General features: G+C 38.0%; 1 protein-coding gene across 6 annotated transcripts in view; it reads right to left on the bottom strand.

Annotated features, from left to right (window-relative positions):
- Positions 1 to 21,342, bottom strand: part of FOXP1 (forkhead box P1) — a 537,509-nt gene that overhangs the window by 253,375 nt on the left and 262,792 nt on the right. For 5 of the 6 annotated variants that reach the window (XM_078152147.1, XM_078152148.1, XM_078152146.1 and 2 more), the window contains one exon: positions 17,671 to 17,855. In XM_078152147.1, coding sequence (XP_078008273.1) covers positions 17,671 to 17,844 — 174 coding nt within the window. In that variant the 5' untranslated portion in view covers positions 17,845 to 17,855. Of the gene's footprint in view, positions 1 to 12,916; positions 13,235 to 17,670; positions 17,856 to 21,342 lie in introns of those variants that run through there. The other variant, XM_021007540.2, reaches the window with a different exon arrangement.

Here is a 21,342-nt window from a genome sequence, read left to right on the forward strand (position 1 = left end):
TGAGATTTGAACCCAGGTAAGTCTCGGCTCCAAGTCCACTGCCTTGTCCATGATGTAATCATAACATAATTAGAGTAAGAAGGGATCTAAGAGACCAGTTGGTTAGTCAATGGATATTCATTAAGCTCTTACTAAGAGCCAGGCACTATCCTAAGCACTAGGGATACAAAAAGAGGCAAAGGACAATTCTTGCCCTCAAGGAGTAGCCAATCTAATGGGTGGCAAGGAGCCAAAAAAAATGTACATACTAACTGTAAAAGAATAAAATGGAAACGATTTAAAGAGCGAAGGTGCTGGAATTGAGGGGGGTTGGGAAAGGCTTCCTGTGGAAGATGGACTTTTAGTTGGGACTTCAAGGAAGTCAGGGAAACCAGTCAGTAGAGACAAGGAGAACAAATATTCCAGGCATGGGGGACAGCTGCTGAAAATGCCGTGAATCAAGAGAGGGAGCATCTTGTTTACGGAAAAGCCAGGAGGCCAGTGTCACTGGATCAAATAGCATAAGGTGTAAGAGGACTTCAAAGGTAGGAGGGACTAGGTTAAGAAGGGCTTTGAATGCCAAAATAAGTATTTTGCATGGCCTTTGCCTCAGTTCTCCAGGGAGGAAGAACTCACTAGCTTCCAAGGCAGCCCATTCCACCTCTGGATAGCTCCAGCTGCTCGGATGCTTTTATTGACAGGTATGGTCTTTTCCACTTTGCACACAATCCTCCTAATTCTACCCATTTTTAATCTCAGTTGTCCAGCAGAATAACTGAAAGCTTTCTTTTCTGGAACAGCCTTTTGAATGTTCAAGGACAACTATCATATCCCTTGTTCCATCTGAACTACTCCAGGTTAAGCATCCCCAGTTCCTTCAAACCACATTGCACAGGGCATGAACTCAAGACTTTTCACCATTCTGGTTGGCCGACTTATTAATGTCCTTCCTAAAATTGCTCAGGACTAAATGCAATGTTCCAGATGTGGTCTGTCCAGGGCAAAGTTCAGTGGTACTCTCATCTACTGAAGCTCATGGCTCCCAATAAAGGGGAATGACACACTTCACTTGGATCAATAACATAGTGTTATTCTTCTAAATTTAGAAGCAATAACTACTCTGAAATTAGACCTCTTTATCTCTGATATTTTTATAAGTTTGTAGTACACTGGAGTAACTTTAAAAAAATTTACAAAAATTATAAATGCTAATGGCCAAATATCAAGTGTCTTCCACCTTGTCTAATCTACAATTGTCAGTCAGGCAACAGCCTATGGAGACAGATAGGCTTTGCACAATTTCCTGAAGACCAATAAATTCAGATGATTAGAGTCAGAAAAAAAAATCTATGGTGGTCTTTACTCATAACTTGCCTCTACTTTTTCATAGTGCCCATCTCATATCAAAATGGACTGAAGAAAGGCCAAGAAGTCTCTAAAGCAATTAAAACTCAAGGCATGTTAATGAGCCTAAATTCCTTTTAGATGGGACCCAGGCCAATCTCCAGTGTCTACTTCAAGTTACAATCTGATGGAAAAGGTTAATATAAATCACAAGGCGGTCTCTGCCTTCTCTAAAAACCTAAATTGCTTATTGTTTAGACCCCTCACATGGGAATTAACCATGCTAAGTGGTACAGTGGATAGGAGCTGGGCCTGGAGTCATCTGAGTTCAAGTCCAGCCTCAAACACTTACTATCTGTGTGACCCTAGGCAAGTCACTTAACCTTGTTTTCCTCAGTTTCCTGGAAAAGGAAATGGCAAACTAATCCAGTATCTTTTCCAAAAAACCCTAAATGTGGTTATGAAGAGTCGGACATAACAGAAATGACTCGACAACAACAACTGTACATTGTGTTTGTTTGTATCTCTGTGTATTATATACATGTGTGTACATATACATATGTGCATAAACAATGCACAACTGTATGTTTTTGTACAATACAAACAAGTTATTTTCTTCACCTTTTAATTAATTCCACACAATTTTTAAAAAATGAAGCTTTAATTTTAGTTCCTCCAACTACAATCAAAGTTCCTTCAAGGTCAATGACTGTGACTTCATCTTTTCTTCTCCTACTTGCATAGCAACCAAGAAAGAGCTGCTGATTTGATTCTTCTCATGAAAAAGTAAACTGCCAAAGTGTTCAGCATGTAGGTAGGAGGCTCTTCACTTTTTGTAGAGGCCACACACTCAAGGCATCCACAGACAGATTTTAGGAGGTTTGTGAACTGGCATGGGAATATATTACCATTTAATTGGTATCCTTTGTAATCCTATGGATTTCACTTTCTGCATTTAAAACATTATTCTGAGATGGGGTCCTGAGGTCTCACCAGATTTCTGAAAGGTCTATGACATACACAAAGACTTTAAAGACCCTGGTAGTTCTAACCAGCCATGTTCTCAGCATGTTGGGATGAGATCCAATCATGTACATGGTAAATTAACTTCAATGACCTGTGATCTTATCAAGTGCTGGTGTTTCAGTCACCAAAGCTGGTCGTAACAAGAGTTTTTATGATTGAAAAATCCCCTGCCCTGCCACCAATGCATGGAAAACTATTCTGGACCTTATGCAGTCTATTTCTTGGCACACAATCAAACCCTCTCCATCAATGGTAAGACCCGCCAAAGCCCAGGTTCTGCTGGCACAAGCTTCAAAAATCCAGGTTCATTTCCACAAAATGACAAGGCACAGACAGGGCTTCAGTGGAGGGCAACGAACTTATCAGATAAAAATATGACATCCAAACCCTTTAAGGAATTGTTTAAAAAAAATAAAGTTCTAAGATTGAGGCTCTTTCCACTAAGTGGATAAATGGTTAAGGAATAATGTCAAATATTTGTAGTGCACATGTTTCTTGCAGTACAGATCAGTCAAGATGGCCTCGGCCATCTCCCAAATCTGAGACACTACAATTCTCTGACTACAACATAGCTCTCAAAGGAGAAAACTTGTCAATCAACCTTGCAAAATTTGATTAAACTCTCAAATAATCAGATATATAGAATAAAATATTTGTGGGGCATTATCTTAAACCCTCTAAACTGACATAATCAAAAAGGATAAAACTCAATGTTGGTGAGGCTGTGGAATAATAATAATAATAATAATAATAATAATAATAATAATAATAATAATAATAATAATACCTAGCATTTATATAATGCTTTAAGGTCTTCCTATGGAACATCAAACATGTTAAAAGCATTGAAGAAGCTGGGAAAAGGTGAAATCCTCTTGGAAAACAATGTGGTAAGAGATGACCCGAGTAACAATATTGTTTGGTCCCTATGAGCTATTGTCCCGCTAAGACTACCAGGACTGATAACTAAGGATGTTATTAAAAGTGTAGGGAAATGGAGTGGGAGACATCTGTACAAAAACATTCATAATACCTTAATGTGTAACAGGAAAAAGCTAGAAACTACCAATGTGGACAATGTTTGGGAAATTGCTGAATAAATTGTGGTATATCAAGATAAGGGAATATTATTATACCATGAAAATGGAAATATGAATAACACCAAGAAATGAGGAAAGACTAATGGAACAGGATACAGACTGAACAGAGCAGAATTAGCACAGCAATCTACCCATCAATGAGGACTATGTAAAAATGAACGACAGTAAAAATGCAAAACAAAGAGAAGTAAAAGCCTTCAGACGGGGGCTTGGAAAAATAGTATCTAATACTATTATTTTAAAGTGATACATCAATTTTTAAAACTCTAGATAAAAGTTTTGGGCATGGTCATTTTCCCAGTGGTTTGTGTGTGTAAAGTTTTTGCTTTTGTTGAAGGATTCTAAGTTTAGAATTTTAAAAATCTTAAATAAAATACATAGAAGAGAAAGAGAGCAGAAGGAGTCAGAGAAGTCAAGAGGGACTTTTGTTATGTTTTTGTTATGGTTAAAGTGGATTTATTTCTTTTTTCACCCACAGTAAATAACTTGGTGTTTATGTTTTTTAATGTACGATCATTGTTCATTTTCTGTGTTTAACTGAATGCTTGCGTTCGCTGATAGTTACAAAAGTCAGACTAAAATTACACAGATACTACAGCAGCCTGTTCATATTCTTTGGCAGCATTTCCATGAGAGGACAGATCTTACTCAAACACTCGTTTCGAATCCTTGTATATTTTGCATTTCAGATTTCTATCAGGTATGGAATCAAGCACTTGCAACTCTGATTGAGTAACAAGTCCAAACCTCTGAATGACAGAGATTTCAGGTTAAGTAGAAAAATGAAAACTATACCATGACGTTTTAAGACGAATATAACTTCAATAGTGAGCGTGTGTGTGCATGGGGGGGTCGGATGGGGAAGTTTTTTTTTTTTTGCCATCCCTAGCATAATCACTTGCACACAGTAGTTGCTAAATAAAAGTTTGCTGAATGTCTGAACTGGAAAAGAAAGAAAGAAATGCCTCATTTCCTCTTTCCTAGAACAAGCATCTGAGCACTTTGACAGTATGTCTGAAACTGATTTGGATCCCCTACAATGTCTTGATCAATACATATTTGTTAAGTTAGATAATTTTCAAGATTCTTTTCAGTTCCAAATATTTTCAGGATTTTTTTTATTTACCACCTCTATAAGGTACATGCAACTGGTCCTTCTTCTATCGAGGTAATAGCAGTGAACCCCTCAAAGGAAAAAGATGTGGCTGCTATATATATGCAATTAGCCCATGATGTCTCCTCTCAAAGCAAAGCATTAACTTTCCATGTTGGGGACTTGGAGGCAATAAGACAGCCTCTATCCTCAATAAGCTTACCCCTGAGGAAAGAATTACGGTACGCACACAGATGACTGCACTGTCCAAGGCACTATGGCCAAATTCTGTAATCTTCTTAAAGACAGGGACAAAATTATACACTCCTTTCTATCAAAGAGTCATAGATATGGAGCAGGAAGAGATCTTTAGTCAGATCCCTAATTGTTTAGAAGATAGATCTGAGGCTCAGGGGTGTTCAAATGACTCATCCAAAGTCACAAAGGAAGAAAGTGGCAGAGCCAAAATTCTGGCCAGGTCATTGCACCATGACTTCTCCAAATTATTAGCTGGGCATAGTACCTATATTCCTTACACATAGTAGGTGCTCAATAAATTTATGTTACCTTGAGACAGGCTATTGCTAGGGCATGTCCCAATTACATTTCCAAGGTGGCAAAACCAGGCAACATCTTGCAATAGATAAAGTTCTGGATTTCAGGTCAGAGTCCTGAAAGGAGTTCCAAGAGTGCTGGAAGTGGGAATTTTTGTACACAAGACAAGAACCACTAACTGTGCCTAGGACAAGTGACACTAAGCCTCCCATTCTTTGCCTGAGGTAAAAAGGGGTAGGGGGCAGTTATTGCCTAGGCAATAAAATCCAAACAGCTTTGAGATGTAAGGTCCTCTGAAATCTGGTCCCAATCTACCTTTCCAGCTCTATCCCCACTTCAGTATCTGATAGGCTCTGAGCCCTCCTCCCAAGCCTGTTGATATCCTGCACCTCAGCCCTCCATTCACTCTACCTTAAATTTCCCTAATGACAACTGATATTGCCACACTGTGTGAATAACTTCAGAGTACTATACAGACATTATCTCATCTGACCTTCATATCAACCCTTTGAAATAGATACCACAAAAATACTGTCCCCATTTTGTAGAAATTGTTCTGATCTGCCAGTTCTTAAGAGTAAGAAATGGGATTTAAACCAAGAGCTACCTAAGACCAAGTCGAGCATACTATCCACTTAATCAGGCTACGTCTTCAGACACATCCTCTCCAACCCCAACCCAAACATCAGGGCCCAGCACAAATGTCACATCTCCCTGGACCCACCACTCGTCAGATGTGATGCCTCTCCTTCTCCGTCATACTTTGTACCAGACTTAAAGTATTTATCACAGGTTGCTTTGATATGCAGTGGGAAAGAGGCTTTGGAGTTAGAGGCCTAAATTTCAGCCTTACCTCTACCACTTATTGTCCATGTGATCTTCTGTAACTCACTTAAACTACTTAGTGCTCAGTTTCCTCAACCATAAAATGGGCTAGATGGCCTCTCAGTTCCCTTCAAGCCCTACCAAACCAATCAATCGGTCAACAAATATTTATTAAACACCTACTATACGTAGGGCCCTAGAGACCACAAGTACAATAAATGAAATTATGCGTTGGCTGCATTGAGTTTGCGTTCTAATGGGGAGACAAGTACTATACATACACACACACACATACACACACACACTCACTCATACGCATACATAAACACATTATGTGTATATCATATATATGTGTGTATGCACATATATGTATATGTACATATACACATGTATATGTACATATATAATAAATATTAAAATGTATATTTTAATGGCTATTAAGTATAAAACTGCACTAAGACAATTAGGACAGTGTGTATATGTGTGTGCATGTGTACGTGTGTGTGTATTTTTTAAAAAGTAACTAGACTACATGTTACTTAAGGGTGAGGACCTTTTTTCCTTAACCTTTGCATCTTACTCTGAGCACAATGCTTTGAAAACAATGGGTATTCAATAAATATTTCCTGAATGAATTAATGAAGTAATAAATGAGTGGATATTTTGTCCATAAAAATCTATTTCGAATAAAGTGGGAAGCATTTTAGGAACCCACCATTTGATTAGGCAGTTAGTCCCAACATGCATGCTTTGACAATTCAAGGATGTATGAATGTATGTATGTATGTGTGTGTGTGTGTGTGTGTGTGTGTGTGTCTGTCTGTCTGTCTGTCTGTGTCTGTATTTGTTTAAGAGGCTGGGAAAGTCTCAGAGATTAGAACAGTTCAATTTACCAAGCCCAGCTAAGGGCTGCTCAGAAGAGCCAAAGGAATGGGCAGTTGCTAGCATCCTCCTGAAAGGGAAAAGAAGATGCCGAGTTGAGCCGCTAGCCATTCTTCAATAAAGTTCTGTTATTCTCTTTTCCACTGAGATTTCCTAAATACCGAATGCAATACTCTCCGTATTTTACAGGTAAAAATGCAACCAATTGAATGCTTCTATGCATAAAACTTTGATAAAAGTGGGGGCTTCTTAGTAAATTTGGGGTTTTTAAGAGTTTTCTACTTTATCAGAATCATGTTCTTTTGGCTTTGCCATAGTATCCCTTCACATTTTACTCATTTTGAGTCACTGGCCTTGAATAACATACACAGCATAAGCTACATACCTCCCCATCCTCATTTAAAAATTGCTACCCATTCACCTTTTATAGTCAATTTTTTACTTGTTTCAGTTGGGGGGTTCATTTTTTTTTGTCCACACATGTGATTTCATTGATGTAAGAAATTCCCATTGAGGAAACACTCTCCACAACAGAGGTCTGTGATTATTCTGTAACTTACAGTTTTTGGCAGGGGCCTGGGCCCAGAGTCACACATAGCCAGTATATGTGAGAAATGGGATTTGAACCTCAGTCTTCCTGGATCTGAGTATAACTTTCTATCTACTATTTGCATTTGTTTGTTTGTTTTTGGTGAATTAAGCCCCAAACTGACAAATGATGACACACAAAAATCACAGCAGAGATTCACCCTGACAAAAGCAGAATCAGTCCATAATTTCTGCATACAAATTTCCTGCTGCACAGAATTCGGCCAACAGAAACAGCATGGAATAAGGTAAGTAATGTTATCACCATATTATTTATCATATGCATTAGTACCCAAAATAGTCAAGGGAAGGATGAGCATTATGTCATTCCCTCTCAGTCTTTAACCTTGGAAAAGGTTGGTTGAGTTAGTAATGAGGACCACTGTAGTCAATACAGAATGCTATAAAAACAGAAACCTTCCCCCAGTGTTACACTGAAAAAAAATTAATGCCTAGTAATTGTCATAATGAAAAATCCACTGTTACACTATATAGGTGGAATGGCTTATTTTTATTTAATTTTCCCCAAACCGTTTTTCTTTGGCTCCAACTGGCACTCTTTTCTATTGAAAAGCAAAAGACATTTTCCGCACAATTTTCCCTCTACTAGAAAGAGGTATATTGTGCCCTTCAGTGAACATAAAATTGATATTATCATCTCTTAGTTTATATCTCACTACTTAACCTTCAGATTAAAAGTTATTAGATTTGAATGACTAAAAAGACATCATGTCACCTTCTATGCCATGTGGGGAGATAAGAGAAGTTCAGGACAGGATGAGGGACGTGATAAAAACAGTAAGTGATGGCATAACATAGAGGCTGCTTGTTCTTTTTCTCATCTGATGAACAAAGGTGGCACTTCCATAAAGAAGTACATTTCACTTTGGTGGCAATTTAGGATTACAGTGCCCAGGTACTTGAGAATTTAATTTAGATGTGGCTGAGGATGGTAAAGGAAGTCACTGGGACTTTTGATCATTAGTCAATCAACAAACAAGCATTTCTTAAACATTTGCTACCCACCAGGCACTATGCTAAGTAATTACTGGGAATGAAACAAAAAAAAGAAAGTCAAAAACACAATCTTTGTCCGCAAGAAGCTCAAGTTGAAATGGAAGAGATACGTATCATCATTATCAAAGACAACCATTAGTTTAGCTTTTTGTTTTGTTTTGTTTTTTTTAATTATTAATTTTTTTGGGGGGGGACTTGTCAAGGTAATACTCTAATAACATAGTAAAAATATAAAGTTCTTAGACAGACTAAGTTCCTACCATATCCCTTCTGGATACATTAAGAATTACAAAACTGATCTTATGTCATGACTAGTAAACACAGAGGAAAACAAAATCTGTAAAAAATTCTGTATAGTAGCTTTATTTTTGATAACAAAAAACCTAGAAATAACTCATATGTTCAATAACTGGGGAATGACTAAATACTCTGTGATCTGCCAAAATAATGAATTATTAATATGCCACAAGAAACAACAAATATGAAGAATACAAAGAAATAGCTAAAGGTGGAGGTGAAGTAATATAGAGAAGAAGCAGAATCAGAACAATCAACAAGGCAACTAAAACCATATTTAGTAGAATTACTAATAGCAATACTATAAACTTCAGGAGAAAATACCAGAAGACAAAGAAGCCAGGAATCATAGAACTGAAGTGCATATTTTTCTTGTTGCTTTGTTAATGTGTGTATATATATGTTTTCAAAACAGTCTATAGATAATGCAGAGGTCATTTTACATGAAGGATCTATGTTTCAAAAATCATGTTTATTTTAATGTTTCCTTTTGTGGCTATTGAATTTAGAATTTAAAAATTATAAAAATGAAAAAGGAAATGTGCTCTCCTAAGGATTACTGAGACAAAGGGAAAGATTACCTTCCTTCCCTTTAGAGCCAAGCTAATCTCCAAGTCACAAACAATATTACATTCTGACAATCTCAGGGAGGTTAAACAATATTCTAAAGTGACTCTTTCAATAGCCCCAGCAGCTTAATAATTACATACTCTATTTTCTCTACAAAAGAAACACAACATGCAGTAATTCCACCTTATGGTCTTACAAACAAATTCACTCTAACCAGCTTGTGTCAATATGGAATAAAAGCATTATCAATGATTTAACTCAGTAGTTTTGGTCCTTAAAAGAGGTAAGCTCATTTCATGATCAATAAAAACACTAAAAAGCAATTAATCACCTATTCTCATCAGACTTTATGATACATTCATTAGTAAATAACAAGGAATAAAAAACATGTATCACTAAAAAAAAAAAAAGACAAACAAGTTGTCATTATAGTATAATGAGATAACTAGCCTGCAGTTAACGATAAAGCTTTATCCTACAGCAGCTTCTTTAAAAAAAAAAAAAGAAATTTCCTTTTTGTCCATAATTTATCAGTGGTATCACTGTTCTCTCCGTTATCCAGTCTTGAAATCTCACAGTTATGTTTTCTTTGTGTCTTTGCTCTCATCCTGCTCGTCCACAGTTGTTTTCATGCTGTCTCCCCAATCAGACTGTGAGCTCCTTCAGGACACAGACTGTCATTAGCCCTTCTTTGTATCCTCAGTACTTAGCACGGTGCCTGGCATATAAAATGTACTTACTAAACGCTTCTTCATTTGTGTAATTCCATCTCCCAATCTCTCTGTCTCATTCATCCTTTCTATTGTCACTTTCTAAAGTCACACTGTCACTTTTCCATACTAGTAAAGCTTTTCAATACTTTTGACCTGGACTAGAAATAGCCTCCCAAATGATTTTCTTACCACTTCCACCTCATGGTCTTCCTAAACTGTCCGAGACACCCTTTGCCACACTAACCCCATTCCTTGATTATGTCATTTCCGTGTTTAAACCTCGTCAATGTTTCTCCACCGCCTAAAGGATAAAATCCAGACTTCTGATCTTGGTAATTAGGGTCATCAGAAACCTTGCTCCACCTGCCATTCAAAGCACCTCTCCTAGTACTCCTCTACACCGTCCAAACCAACTAGATTCCTTGCCATCCTCCAGTGACTACCAAAGGGCCTCATGTGGTAGGCACTCAATAGATATTTGCTAAATTACTGAATTTGAGGAAATCCCATGCAAACACATGGCACCGGGCCACAATTTTATCAAATCGACTTGTTCTTGCTTAAAGCAAGGTTGTGTAATGGAGAAATGTGTGATTGAATTTCTCTCATTTTACTGAAGGAAAGGGAATGGACGATTTATGTGGCCCCAAATCAAACAGCATTTAACAAAAGTCTCCAGAAAGCTACAATTGATACTTGGTTGTTACAATCTATTTCAGTTCAAAGAAAAAAATGATGAAAAGAAAGTTTCTTCCATGAAGTTCAGTTCATTCTGTACACTTCCTTCTTGTTTTGCCACAGAAGCCCAGCATCTATGTTGTTACTCCCCTTTGTCATAAAAGCAGTCACCTTGTAACCCCTTTTTATCAAGTAATCCATGCACACTCAGAGTACAAGCCACTCCATCGGGCAAGCTATAGGGTTACATTACATAAACATTGATTCTGCCAGCTCAGCATTAGCTGTCAATGAATGCAAGCAATTGCAAAACAGCCATGTGTGGTGGGGGCTTTTCCCCCTTAAGAGAGATACCAGTCTGCTGGTTTTGCAGAATAAACTCTGTGCAATGTCTGCAGCTAGTCTGTCAACAAGTGACTATTAGAGTCATAGCTACCGCCTAAAAGTTCAAAAAGAATTTTGATGTGACAAAAGACAGGGAGTTTCAGCTCATGCGTCAGTACTTGAAATTATGATGTCCAAGTATGGGGCTTTTTAGAGAAGCTCAAAGGATCCATTTCAAACACAAAGAAATAGTGTGGGAATCAGAATTCTTATAACTCTTCAGGGTTGTTGCACTCTCTTGACTTTCTTTTATTCTCTCTGTCCACTCACAACCAAGTGCTTGGGAACAAGAAGAGCTATTGAATTTCATGAAAATATCTACTCCAGACCCAGTGCTAGAAAAGATCTCAGAGGTCAGCTAGGTGAACCCCTTCTTTTTACAGATGAGGACACAGAGACCAGAGAGTTGAAATGAGTTGCCCAAGGTCACACAGGCAGAAAATGTCAGGACTTAACTCAGATCTTCCTCACTCCAATACGAGTACTTTCCCTGTGGGACCCCGCTGCCTCCCACCTCTCAGGTTATACTGACCTTTCTTCACAGGACCTATAAGTACACACTACTTTCAAACTGACAGGATGGAAAACTGAAGCAAATTATTTTCAAAAATCAAGCCACAGTGTACTTTTCATAAAATATAACAAATAATTTCAGAATGATAACAGCTAATCTAGCACATTAAGGGTACTTTCTACAAAGCACTTCCTCCATACTAGCTCACTTGATCTTCACTATGAAAAGCCTGGACCCTCCAAGACGTTACATAGCTGCCCACTGGAAAACCTCTAGGAAGTTTTTATAAGGTGATCTGAATTCACGTCTTCCTGACTCCAAGTCTGGTGCTCTATTCATTACAATAGGCTGCCTAAAAGAAGTCAGTTGTTAGATTTTTAAAACAAATGTTTCAATGCTTCCATTTTAATGTAGCTAAAATCAACATTTTAGTAAGGGGAACAGTCTCCTATAAAATGTCACCATCTACCTTCAAACACAAAATTTCTAGCCATCAGTATTTTCTTCACTAAGGGTACATTTTAAAAAATAGTACAATAGTTAGAAATATTCAGCTTCATTTTATCCTGCAAGCCTGGGAAGGCATGAGCGACACTCTTCATGGAAAAAAGGGAATTCAAACGTTCTGCTCCTGATCCTTTCTCTTCTCTTCCAGTAAAGATGAAAGGAAAGGAGACTTCCAACAACTGGCTGCCCAGGTTACTGACAGGAAGGAACTGGTCATACACCCAATTCAAAGGACTCATGGCAAAATCCACCACCACCATTCTCCAGAAACACAGGTGAAGCTACTAAACTGAGAAGTGATGAAGAAAGGGTATCTCCCATTCCCCCAGTACCAGGAGGAGGCTATGTCAGAAAACACAGAAGCTGTATCATTCTGCCTCAACATCTGAGGAACTGAGATTTTGAGCTGCTTAGAATGGCCTTAGCAGCTATCAAGGCCAACCCCCTCATTTTACAGAGGAGGAAATTGAGGCCCAGAGAGATTATGTGACTTGCTCAGGATCACACAGCTAAAAGTGTCTTAGGCAGGAGTTGAACCAAAGTCTTACTGATAGTGGAAGAGGAGAAAATGTACAGGGGATGCTTACAAAATGGATGCAAAGCAAGAAAGGGAGAAGAGGAAGTAAAAAAGATAGAAAAAGAGAGATACAAAGAGACAGAGTGAGAGATGGATGGATATATAGAGATGATAAGTAGACAGACGAATGGATAGAGATAAAGAAAAAGGTAGAGACAGATAAACAAACATAGATGCGGAGAGAGATAGAGAAATGATAGACAAACAGATAGATGGATAGAGATAGACAGATAGATAAACACAGAACTTTTTATGCTTTCTTATTACCAGTCCAAATGCTTTATATAGTCTTTTCCATGGAAGTGAAGACTGGAAGTATCTGCAGGAAGCCTTGGTGCCCTTCTTGTACATTTGCTTCAATTACCAAGATGAGTTGAGAGTTGAAATAATTTCCATTTTTCAAATGTTTGCTTAGATTTTCAATATGTTGACGAGTATGTGAATTCATCCACATGGGCAGTCCCTGTCCCTGACTCCTCTTCCTGTGAGGCTCTCTGAGGGCCTTCTGCAAGATTCCTCAGCACACCACCTGGGCACCAATTGAGCCTCTGTGCTGTCCATCTCTTGCCCTCAGTACGTGACCAACCTATCTTTTTCTCTGGTCATATTTCTGTCTGATAACACCCTCTGTGCTGCCTACCTTGTGCAATACTTCTTGGAAATGTGTTACAACCTATTCATACCTAATATGCACCTCTCAACCCAGGAAACAAATGTTTGCTAATGAAATCAAACTTTTTTTTTCCAATTGGATCAGGAAGGGCATCTGTCCCAAATAAATTTTGAAAATGTTAGTCACTATAGACAAGGCTGAGCCACTAGTTATGCCAAGGGTTTTCTGAATACTCTAGATATACAATGGATGAATAGTTCCAGGATCCTTTAATGCTCACTCTTTTTCTTTCTTGCCTTTTCCTTTTGAGTGTGTGACCAAACTCCTTAAGATAAGGACTCATAGATTTTTTAGGTTCTTCCCCTCTTTTTTTGTGGTAACATTTCTTACAAAAAACATCCTTCAAATGTTCAGCGACACCTCCATCCTTATTCACTCTTTTTATATGCTTTTATGATTTGCCCCATTGGAAATGAGCAAAACTGTGTGGCTTCCATCATCCTCAATCTATGGAATTCATTTCCTTTAAAGAGAGCACTTCACCGGTATCGGCTTCTACCATGTACTGATTGAAAGGTCAGACATCTTGAACAATCACCATAAAAAAAGTGCTCCATTTAGTCAAATATCATAAAGGGCTTTGAAGTCAATACTCTGTTTTATACAAATCAACAAAATAAATAAAATGCAGAGCTGACTTTCCAGCACTGGCTTTGGACAAAAGTTCTGCAAAGTGCCCTCCTAGCAAACTGTAGATGCCTCTATGAACAATAGAAGCAATACTGTCTCTTCACTGAGATGAGTTACAAGAAATGTAGGCGCCAGGTGGAGGGGGGGATCCCCAACATTGAATGTAATGTTGTTAAGAAATAGCTGTTTTATTTAGCAGCTATTCATTTTTATTGAATAAACATTCTCTAGTATGCATTCTGTTAATTGACCTGACAGCATATGCTGTATACAGAGAAACTTCTAAACATTATGCTCTATGTAATATGCTTATCTGTAAATGCTCCCATCTGAAGCTGTATGGAAACAAAATTCTGCTTTCTAAAATTCCAGTCTTTTTATAAGCTTTGGATCCACACAACTCAGTGGACTGTTCTGAATTTTTTTCAATATCCTTTAATAACAAACAAATAAATAACTGTGAAACAAACTAACAGCATTTATCTCTAAGGTCTGTGTATGCACAAGTATTCCAGCAGGAAGAAAGTGGACTTTTGTTATTACATGTAGGACCTATTTCTAGGACTAAGAGGGGGCAGGCAGGGAACTAGAAATCAATTATTACAACTGAAAAGTCATGACAGAAAAAGAGCTAGTTCTTTAACTTTAAAAAAAATTCTATTTAAAAAACCCACCTGCTTTTAGTAATAGGTTTATATTCCACATAAGCATAGGCTGAAAGCAAGATAAAGACAATCCATTCAGGGATAGGTGAACCAGAGAATAAGTAGGGGTCTTGGAATATTGTGTATAAGTTTCTCCACTCCTGTGGAATGGCGCCTTCCCTTGGGTGAAAAGAATAAGAGTAATGACTGTTGAGTTATGGCGGTATCTTCTAGTCAATAAAACACATGGACATTCTCCAAAGCTGGTTCTTGTCTATGTTCTCTTCTCTGAAAAGACATTTGCTACAATACATAATTACCCTGGATAATAAAGAACAAACGTGGAAGGCCTAACATTTTTGCCTTGACAAATACTGTGTATTGGCTAAATTTTCTCCATGTATCATCAATTATGAGCGAGGTGGAACTGGAAAATTCCATAACCTTCTCATCAACACAAAGCACAATTAACTCATTTTGCTATCACATCCTTTTAAGCCAAACCTTTGTGTTGAATGCACTTCCAACATATTTTCCTGTTCTAATTCTCTTCCAGTGTCCTACATTAATCAAAGCTGTAACCCCTGTTGTCTTTGCACTATGAATCAGAATGTGCCCCTGGCGAAGAATGAGGGAAAAGTCAACAGGAATTAAGTTTCAGTGCAACTGTTTACTCAACTGTGGCCTGCAGTTATTGAAATTTTATCCGTGGTTTTGTGTGACTACCGCAGTAATGAATTCAGCATGGCTGTGATTTTCTCACTGATGGTATTCTCACTTCAAGTAAAAACCTGTAGGATGAAAATAATTGAAACAACCCAAGTCTATCACACTTGGTATCATACATTTCTTGGAGCTGTTTAATTGTAGCAGATTTTAGCTTTAAGAAACTCTGATAAACTGAGTCCCTTATGCCTTTTTAATCCTAGAGTTTTGGGTTTTGACTAAAGGTTTTTCTTATCCACACCAACTAAAAGTTTCATTGTACACTTAGGTACAACTTAAGCAGTTGCTTATATCTTATTTAAAATGCCTTAGTTAAGGCTGAGAAGTGCATGGCATTATAAGGAACTTCATAAATACAAATTTGCACAATGACTGGAAGATCACCTTTCTTCTCAAAATATACTGAGGATACAATCTATAACAGATTGTCAGAAAAACTATTCTAACTGAAAATAAACACACACACACACACACACACACACACACTCACACACATACATGCCAATAACCTACTTTAGGTATAGTTCTACCTGAAGTGTAGTAATTAAGACATAGTTGGCCATCAATATCTAATTTTTCTAACCAATACTTCTAATGGGGATTCACTTTCCTCCCTCTTTACCTGCCAAGTTCTTCCTTATCATCTTTTAAGATTTTTAATGATGTTTAATTACCAAAAAGAAAATTCAGAAAGTATGAATTTTTCACTCATTCAATTATGTACTCTTAAACAGGTTGCCAGTGGCTTATGGTAGAAGAGCGATCTGGCTGATCCCAACTGACACTATGGAAAAATGCTCCAACTTGGCCTCTGCCTGGTAAGGCCATGAAAAATGGTACCACAGAGGACCAACCACTCAGTCCCAATTGTGTAAGGTACATGTAAAGCATGTGAAGTTCCTGGCACAAATATAGACTCATGTGTGCTATGGATTGCTGTGTTTAGCTAACAAATCTCAGTAGGTAGAACTTGGCCATATGATTGACTAAAGGTGCATCACAGATCTTACAGACAGAATATATCAGATGCCATAGTTCTCTTCAGATGCAAGCAGGAGGTACATTTTTATGCTGCTAACAGGGAAAAGTCAGTAGTACTAATTAGAAGCCCTGGGTGTTTACACTCTTCCTCCTGCCTCTTCCTCTTCCTCTCTTCCTCTCTCTCTCTCTCTCTCACATACACACACTCACACAGAGCACCCTTTGTATTCCCAGTCAATAGCTGGTTCCAACAACCCTTGCTGAACTGAGAAATCAATGACTACTTAATTTCTTGAAAACTTCTTTTGAGAAGGCAACAATTAAAACATATTTTAAAGTTCCTCCCCATGACTGTATACCTCGTAGAAGAAAAGGGGAGAATATTTACCAGTCCCTTCAAGGAACTGATGATTTGGGCAATCAGGAAACCGTTCTGTCAAAGCCTGTCTTTCTCTAGTGAGATCCCATGAAAGCTCCCAGTAAGGCTCCCAAGACAGTCTTCCTGCATTTGTCCAAATGTCTAACTGAAGGGAAGAGCATTCCCTGCACTGAAGGCATCTAATAATTGCTGATCCCATAAGCAATAGCAAGGAAAAAATGACGCGTTTTTGAGCAAAGCCAATTTGTTTGTGGGGAAAGGTTTAGTTATCTTTAGCAGTGCACATCACATAATCATATTGGCCATAGTCAGCTTTGGAGTCGGGCAGTTTTTCATTGCTGTTGTCCTGCTCTAAGGTGTTTATACTCATATATATACACAGACAGTAAACAGTACTGTAATCCTTACTTGCCATCCAGGACAGTCCACAATCGTAAGTAATTGGAAATAGAAAAGAAATTTCACCATCCATGGACAAACAGGTCTAGACGACTCTGAGGTACATGGACATGTATCCATTCTCATGAACACTTGTATCTGTGGAAGGCATCTCAAGATAACAGTGCCACTGAGTGGCTTCTGAGGCAATTCTTATCTTTTGCCAGTCTCTGCCTATCTCTGTCTCTCTATCTCTGCCTGTCTCTGTGCCTCTCTTGCTGCTATTTCATTCTCTTCTTTTTGACTTCTCTTTTCCATTGCTTATGTGCGCCCACACCAACTACACTTAGAGGTTTTATCTAACCTGACTTGGGGCATATAAAGCTAAAGAAGTTAATAATCTCTATGCACACATACACACACATATACACACACGTACGTGCACACAAACACGTGTGTGAGCACATACATACAGATGCACATACACATACTCCCCTTTAAAAGCATTTATGTTGTAAAAAGCTCCGAAAATCCAAGTCTTCCAAGGGTTAAAGAGTGGTTTGTCTGGCCTCCCCTTCTGTGGCCAGAGTGGTAATATCTCTCATAGTACCTGCTGCTGCTGGATATGTGCTAAATCTGCTGCGCCAATCTCCCCCGATGGTGTCTCGCCGTTTGCTCTCCCTTCGCGTAGGCTGCCGCACTCCAGTAAGTGGTTGCCACTGCCTGCTCCATTCGGAATGGCTGAACCATTGCTTTTTGTCTCAGGCCCAGATTCTTGCATCATGACTCAAAAACCTGAAATAAGAATTGGGAGGGGAAAAAATGCAGCTGTTAAAACAGTTGCTGCGTCTAAGGAGACATGCTCTGTTTTCAATGCTGCCCCTAAACCATAAACATTTGTCATTTTCCTTCATACAATTTATCTTTCATTAATGGTTTGGGCTACTAGTTTATGTTTATGTATCTGTTGGTACAGCTATAATTTTAGAAAGACTGTTCTAAATATACCATCACTGGATCAACATCTTTTTTTCCTTTAGAGAGGAAAAATAATATTTTCATAAGAACACAGAATTCATAATTAAATCTCCCTAATTACATCGGGATGTTTTACTTGAAAACCTATGAGTCACTCTATATAACATATTAGGTATGACATAAAAAAATTAATATGTACAGGAGATAGAGGATAAAGCCAAAACATTCACTATTTAAGTAACATTTTGCAGTGAGATTCCAAAAGCTGATAACTTTCATCACTAGGAAGCACCTGGAGGTAACTTCCACTGAGAAGCCCACAAACAGGCGACCTGATACTTCTAAGCTCCAAGGTTTCATCAGTACAAGCACTTACCCATCCTTCAAGACAACTGCCACCCCCTTTCATGCCTTATAGATCTACAGTATTCAAGATACAACTGTTCTTTGACAATCACTAGAGACTGTTCTTAACAGGGTCCTCCATTATTTTCAACAAAAGAATCACTGAGGCTTCCATTCAGAATAATGATGATGATGATAGCTAACATTGATGTTACAATTTAAACTTTGGAAAGTACTTCATAAATACCTCATTTTATCCTAACAACAACCATGGGAGGTAGGTGTTGTTATTTGCCCCATTTTACAGATATGGAAACAGAGGCTGACCACAGGTTTAGTGACTTGCCCACAGTCACACAGCTAAGTAAGTATTGGAAGCTAGATTTGAACTCAGGTCTTCGTGACTCCAGGTCTAGCACTCTACCTACTATCTAGCCTCATTAGAAGCTAAAAGAATCCAAATTTTGATCTCTGCCTTTCAGATAAGCATTTCTCAAGGAAATGCCAATGGAGTCAGTGTAAAATGCATAGGGGACCTAAACCAAGTATTGGGAAATACACTTGGAACTTCTAATGTCTATTTTGAAGAAACTTTTAAAATTGCATGCCTTCAAAAGAAAGAACAGCAACAGAAAGTACAGTGGAAAGAGCCCAGTTTGTAGTCTGAGGACCTGGGTGAAAATCCTGGCTCTGCTCTTCATGACCTGCTAGAGGGAATTTCAAGAGTACTTAACATTTTGGGGCCCAGTTTCCTTATGGGTTACATGGCCTGAGAGGTCCCTCTTAGCTTTGAATCTATAACTGAATGAAAGACAAAAATGCATCCTGTATGAATTCAATAGAAGTATTCAAATCTTCTGACAGAAAAGAACTAAGGAAAATGAAACAAAACTAATTCTCCCGGAAATCTTCCTGAGCCGAATTTTGAGCCCCCTGAAATGCCACAGGCCACAGGCTACAGGCCACATTCTCAGAGCACCTTTACCCTTCTTCACAGACCTCCCAACACTGGAGGTTACTTTGCCTCTTACAAGCTCAGAGCAGGGTGATTAATTATTTCACAAAATGGAAACTGCTTAGTTTCTTGGTCTTAAAGCTACAGTGCCACAAAAATGCAAACCACCCAAAGTGCTGGGGGTCACATTTGGAGTTAGCCAACTACTAGAAAATATATTCCTAAGTAAAGTGGACAACAAAAATAATAGCGAATAATTACTGAATCAAAAAAACGATACAGAAGTTGCATTGTTAAAAATGATTCAAAGCCACAGTTGAGAAGCTTATGTATAATAATTATGAATACTAATAATATCTAGCTAGATATTGATATCTAGCTAGCTATTATTAATTTACATATGCACATGTAAACGCATATTATGTGTATTTATAATACTATGTCATGGTTAAGTGACTTATCCAGGACCACATAGCAAGTTAAGAACTAAGGTCTCTCTGAAACCAAGTCAATCACTCTATCCACTGTGTCACTTATCTACGCTAGGTACTGTAGGTATTTTTGGTGGTACAGTCTCCATTTCAATGGTGTTCTGAAACAGACACCTAATATGACGACAGAAGCCTAGAATCTCCGTTCTCTCACTGATGAGCTATTGCAGCTTTGGAAGCCATGGTGATACAGATTTGTCCACTGTAAGATGAGATGCTTTCACCAGATGATGTCTAAAGTCTTTTAGCAGCTCATAATTCTATGATACTATCATCATAAAACAGAAAAAAAAACAATGTTCAATATCATTTTTCCACTAGGATTTTTCTAATTGCTAGAATTGGTTCAGTTCTGTTCATATTAAACTTCTAAAGAGAATCCAACTAGAGACCCAAGGGATGAGAGAATTCACACCTCTCCTTTTAGTTACAGCACTAAGTCCCAACTTTGCTTAAAAGCAAAACAAAACTGCTATATAAAATTAGTCAAATTTGAAAGAAAATCAATGAGTTTTGAAGGGGATTAAAAAAGGCATTTTCCTTTAACAGATGAGAAATAACTTCAGGAGAAACAGCAAGTTTGTTACTGTCTCTTTCAATGTGGCCTTGACTACTTTTTAAAAATTGTGTTCTTACTGTTGATTCAAAAAATTAGACCTTCAGCCTAAGACATAGGAATCAGGCAACAAAAGACTTATGATAACCTGAGTAACGTCAATCCTTTATCTATGGCAAGGGGATAAAGCAATGCATCTTGGGAAACCCGAATTTTATTCCCAAAGCCATGGCCTCTTTCTTTCTTAAATTTGCCTACCCAAACAACAGAAAAAGGAAATAATGTTCATAGTGCAGTTAGGGTAGAGAACATTTGTGTTACAGTAGGAACCAAGGAAACTAACAGCTTGTGGTGGTGTCTTAACCAGAGCTAATTTTCATCAAAAAAAAAAAATTACTCTCTTTTTAAAAGTCTACATGTTGGTTTCTGGACTTCTTTGAGTTGTTATATCAAAATAACCCTTAGTTTGTTGAAAACTCAGACAATGACTCTGTACCTAGACCCCCAAATGGAACATATCTGGCAGGTTCTCATTCTGCCATTACAATCTGGACAGAAGTGTGATAAACCCAGCAATGTTACTGCCATTCAAATTCAATTCCTGAAACTGATGGTCTTAAAAAGTTGTTTCCTCAGTTTTGACATGGCAGAGGTGGCTGGAATGGGGAAGTACAATCTCTAATAAACAATTAAATGAGAAGACCCAAGATCTTTCTCCAAGTGGTTCCGAAGGATTTTGCCAAATCTGACAGTACAAGCTCTGTAGGAATAATGCCAAGCAGTGCTTGGCTTGTGAATTGGGTTTCTGCTTTGTAAAGGAAGAGGCTTTAGGACCTGAATTACATAAAGGAGTATTTTGGTCTGGATATATTCTTAATTACTCAAATACTAAACGTTGAATGTAGGTTGAAAATGTGCTATAATCTACCACACCAGTCAGAGACATAGAGCTTTCCG

The sequence above is a fragment of the Phascolarctos cinereus genome, unplaced genomic scaffold (assembly GCF_003287225.1).
Source record: "Phascolarctos cinereus isolate Bilbo 61053 unplaced genomic scaffold, phaCin_HiC Scaffold_4;HRSCAF=312, whole genome shotgun sequence".
Lineage (NCBI taxonomy): Eukaryota > Metazoa > Chordata > Mammalia > Diprotodontia > Phascolarctidae > Phascolarctos > Phascolarctos cinereus.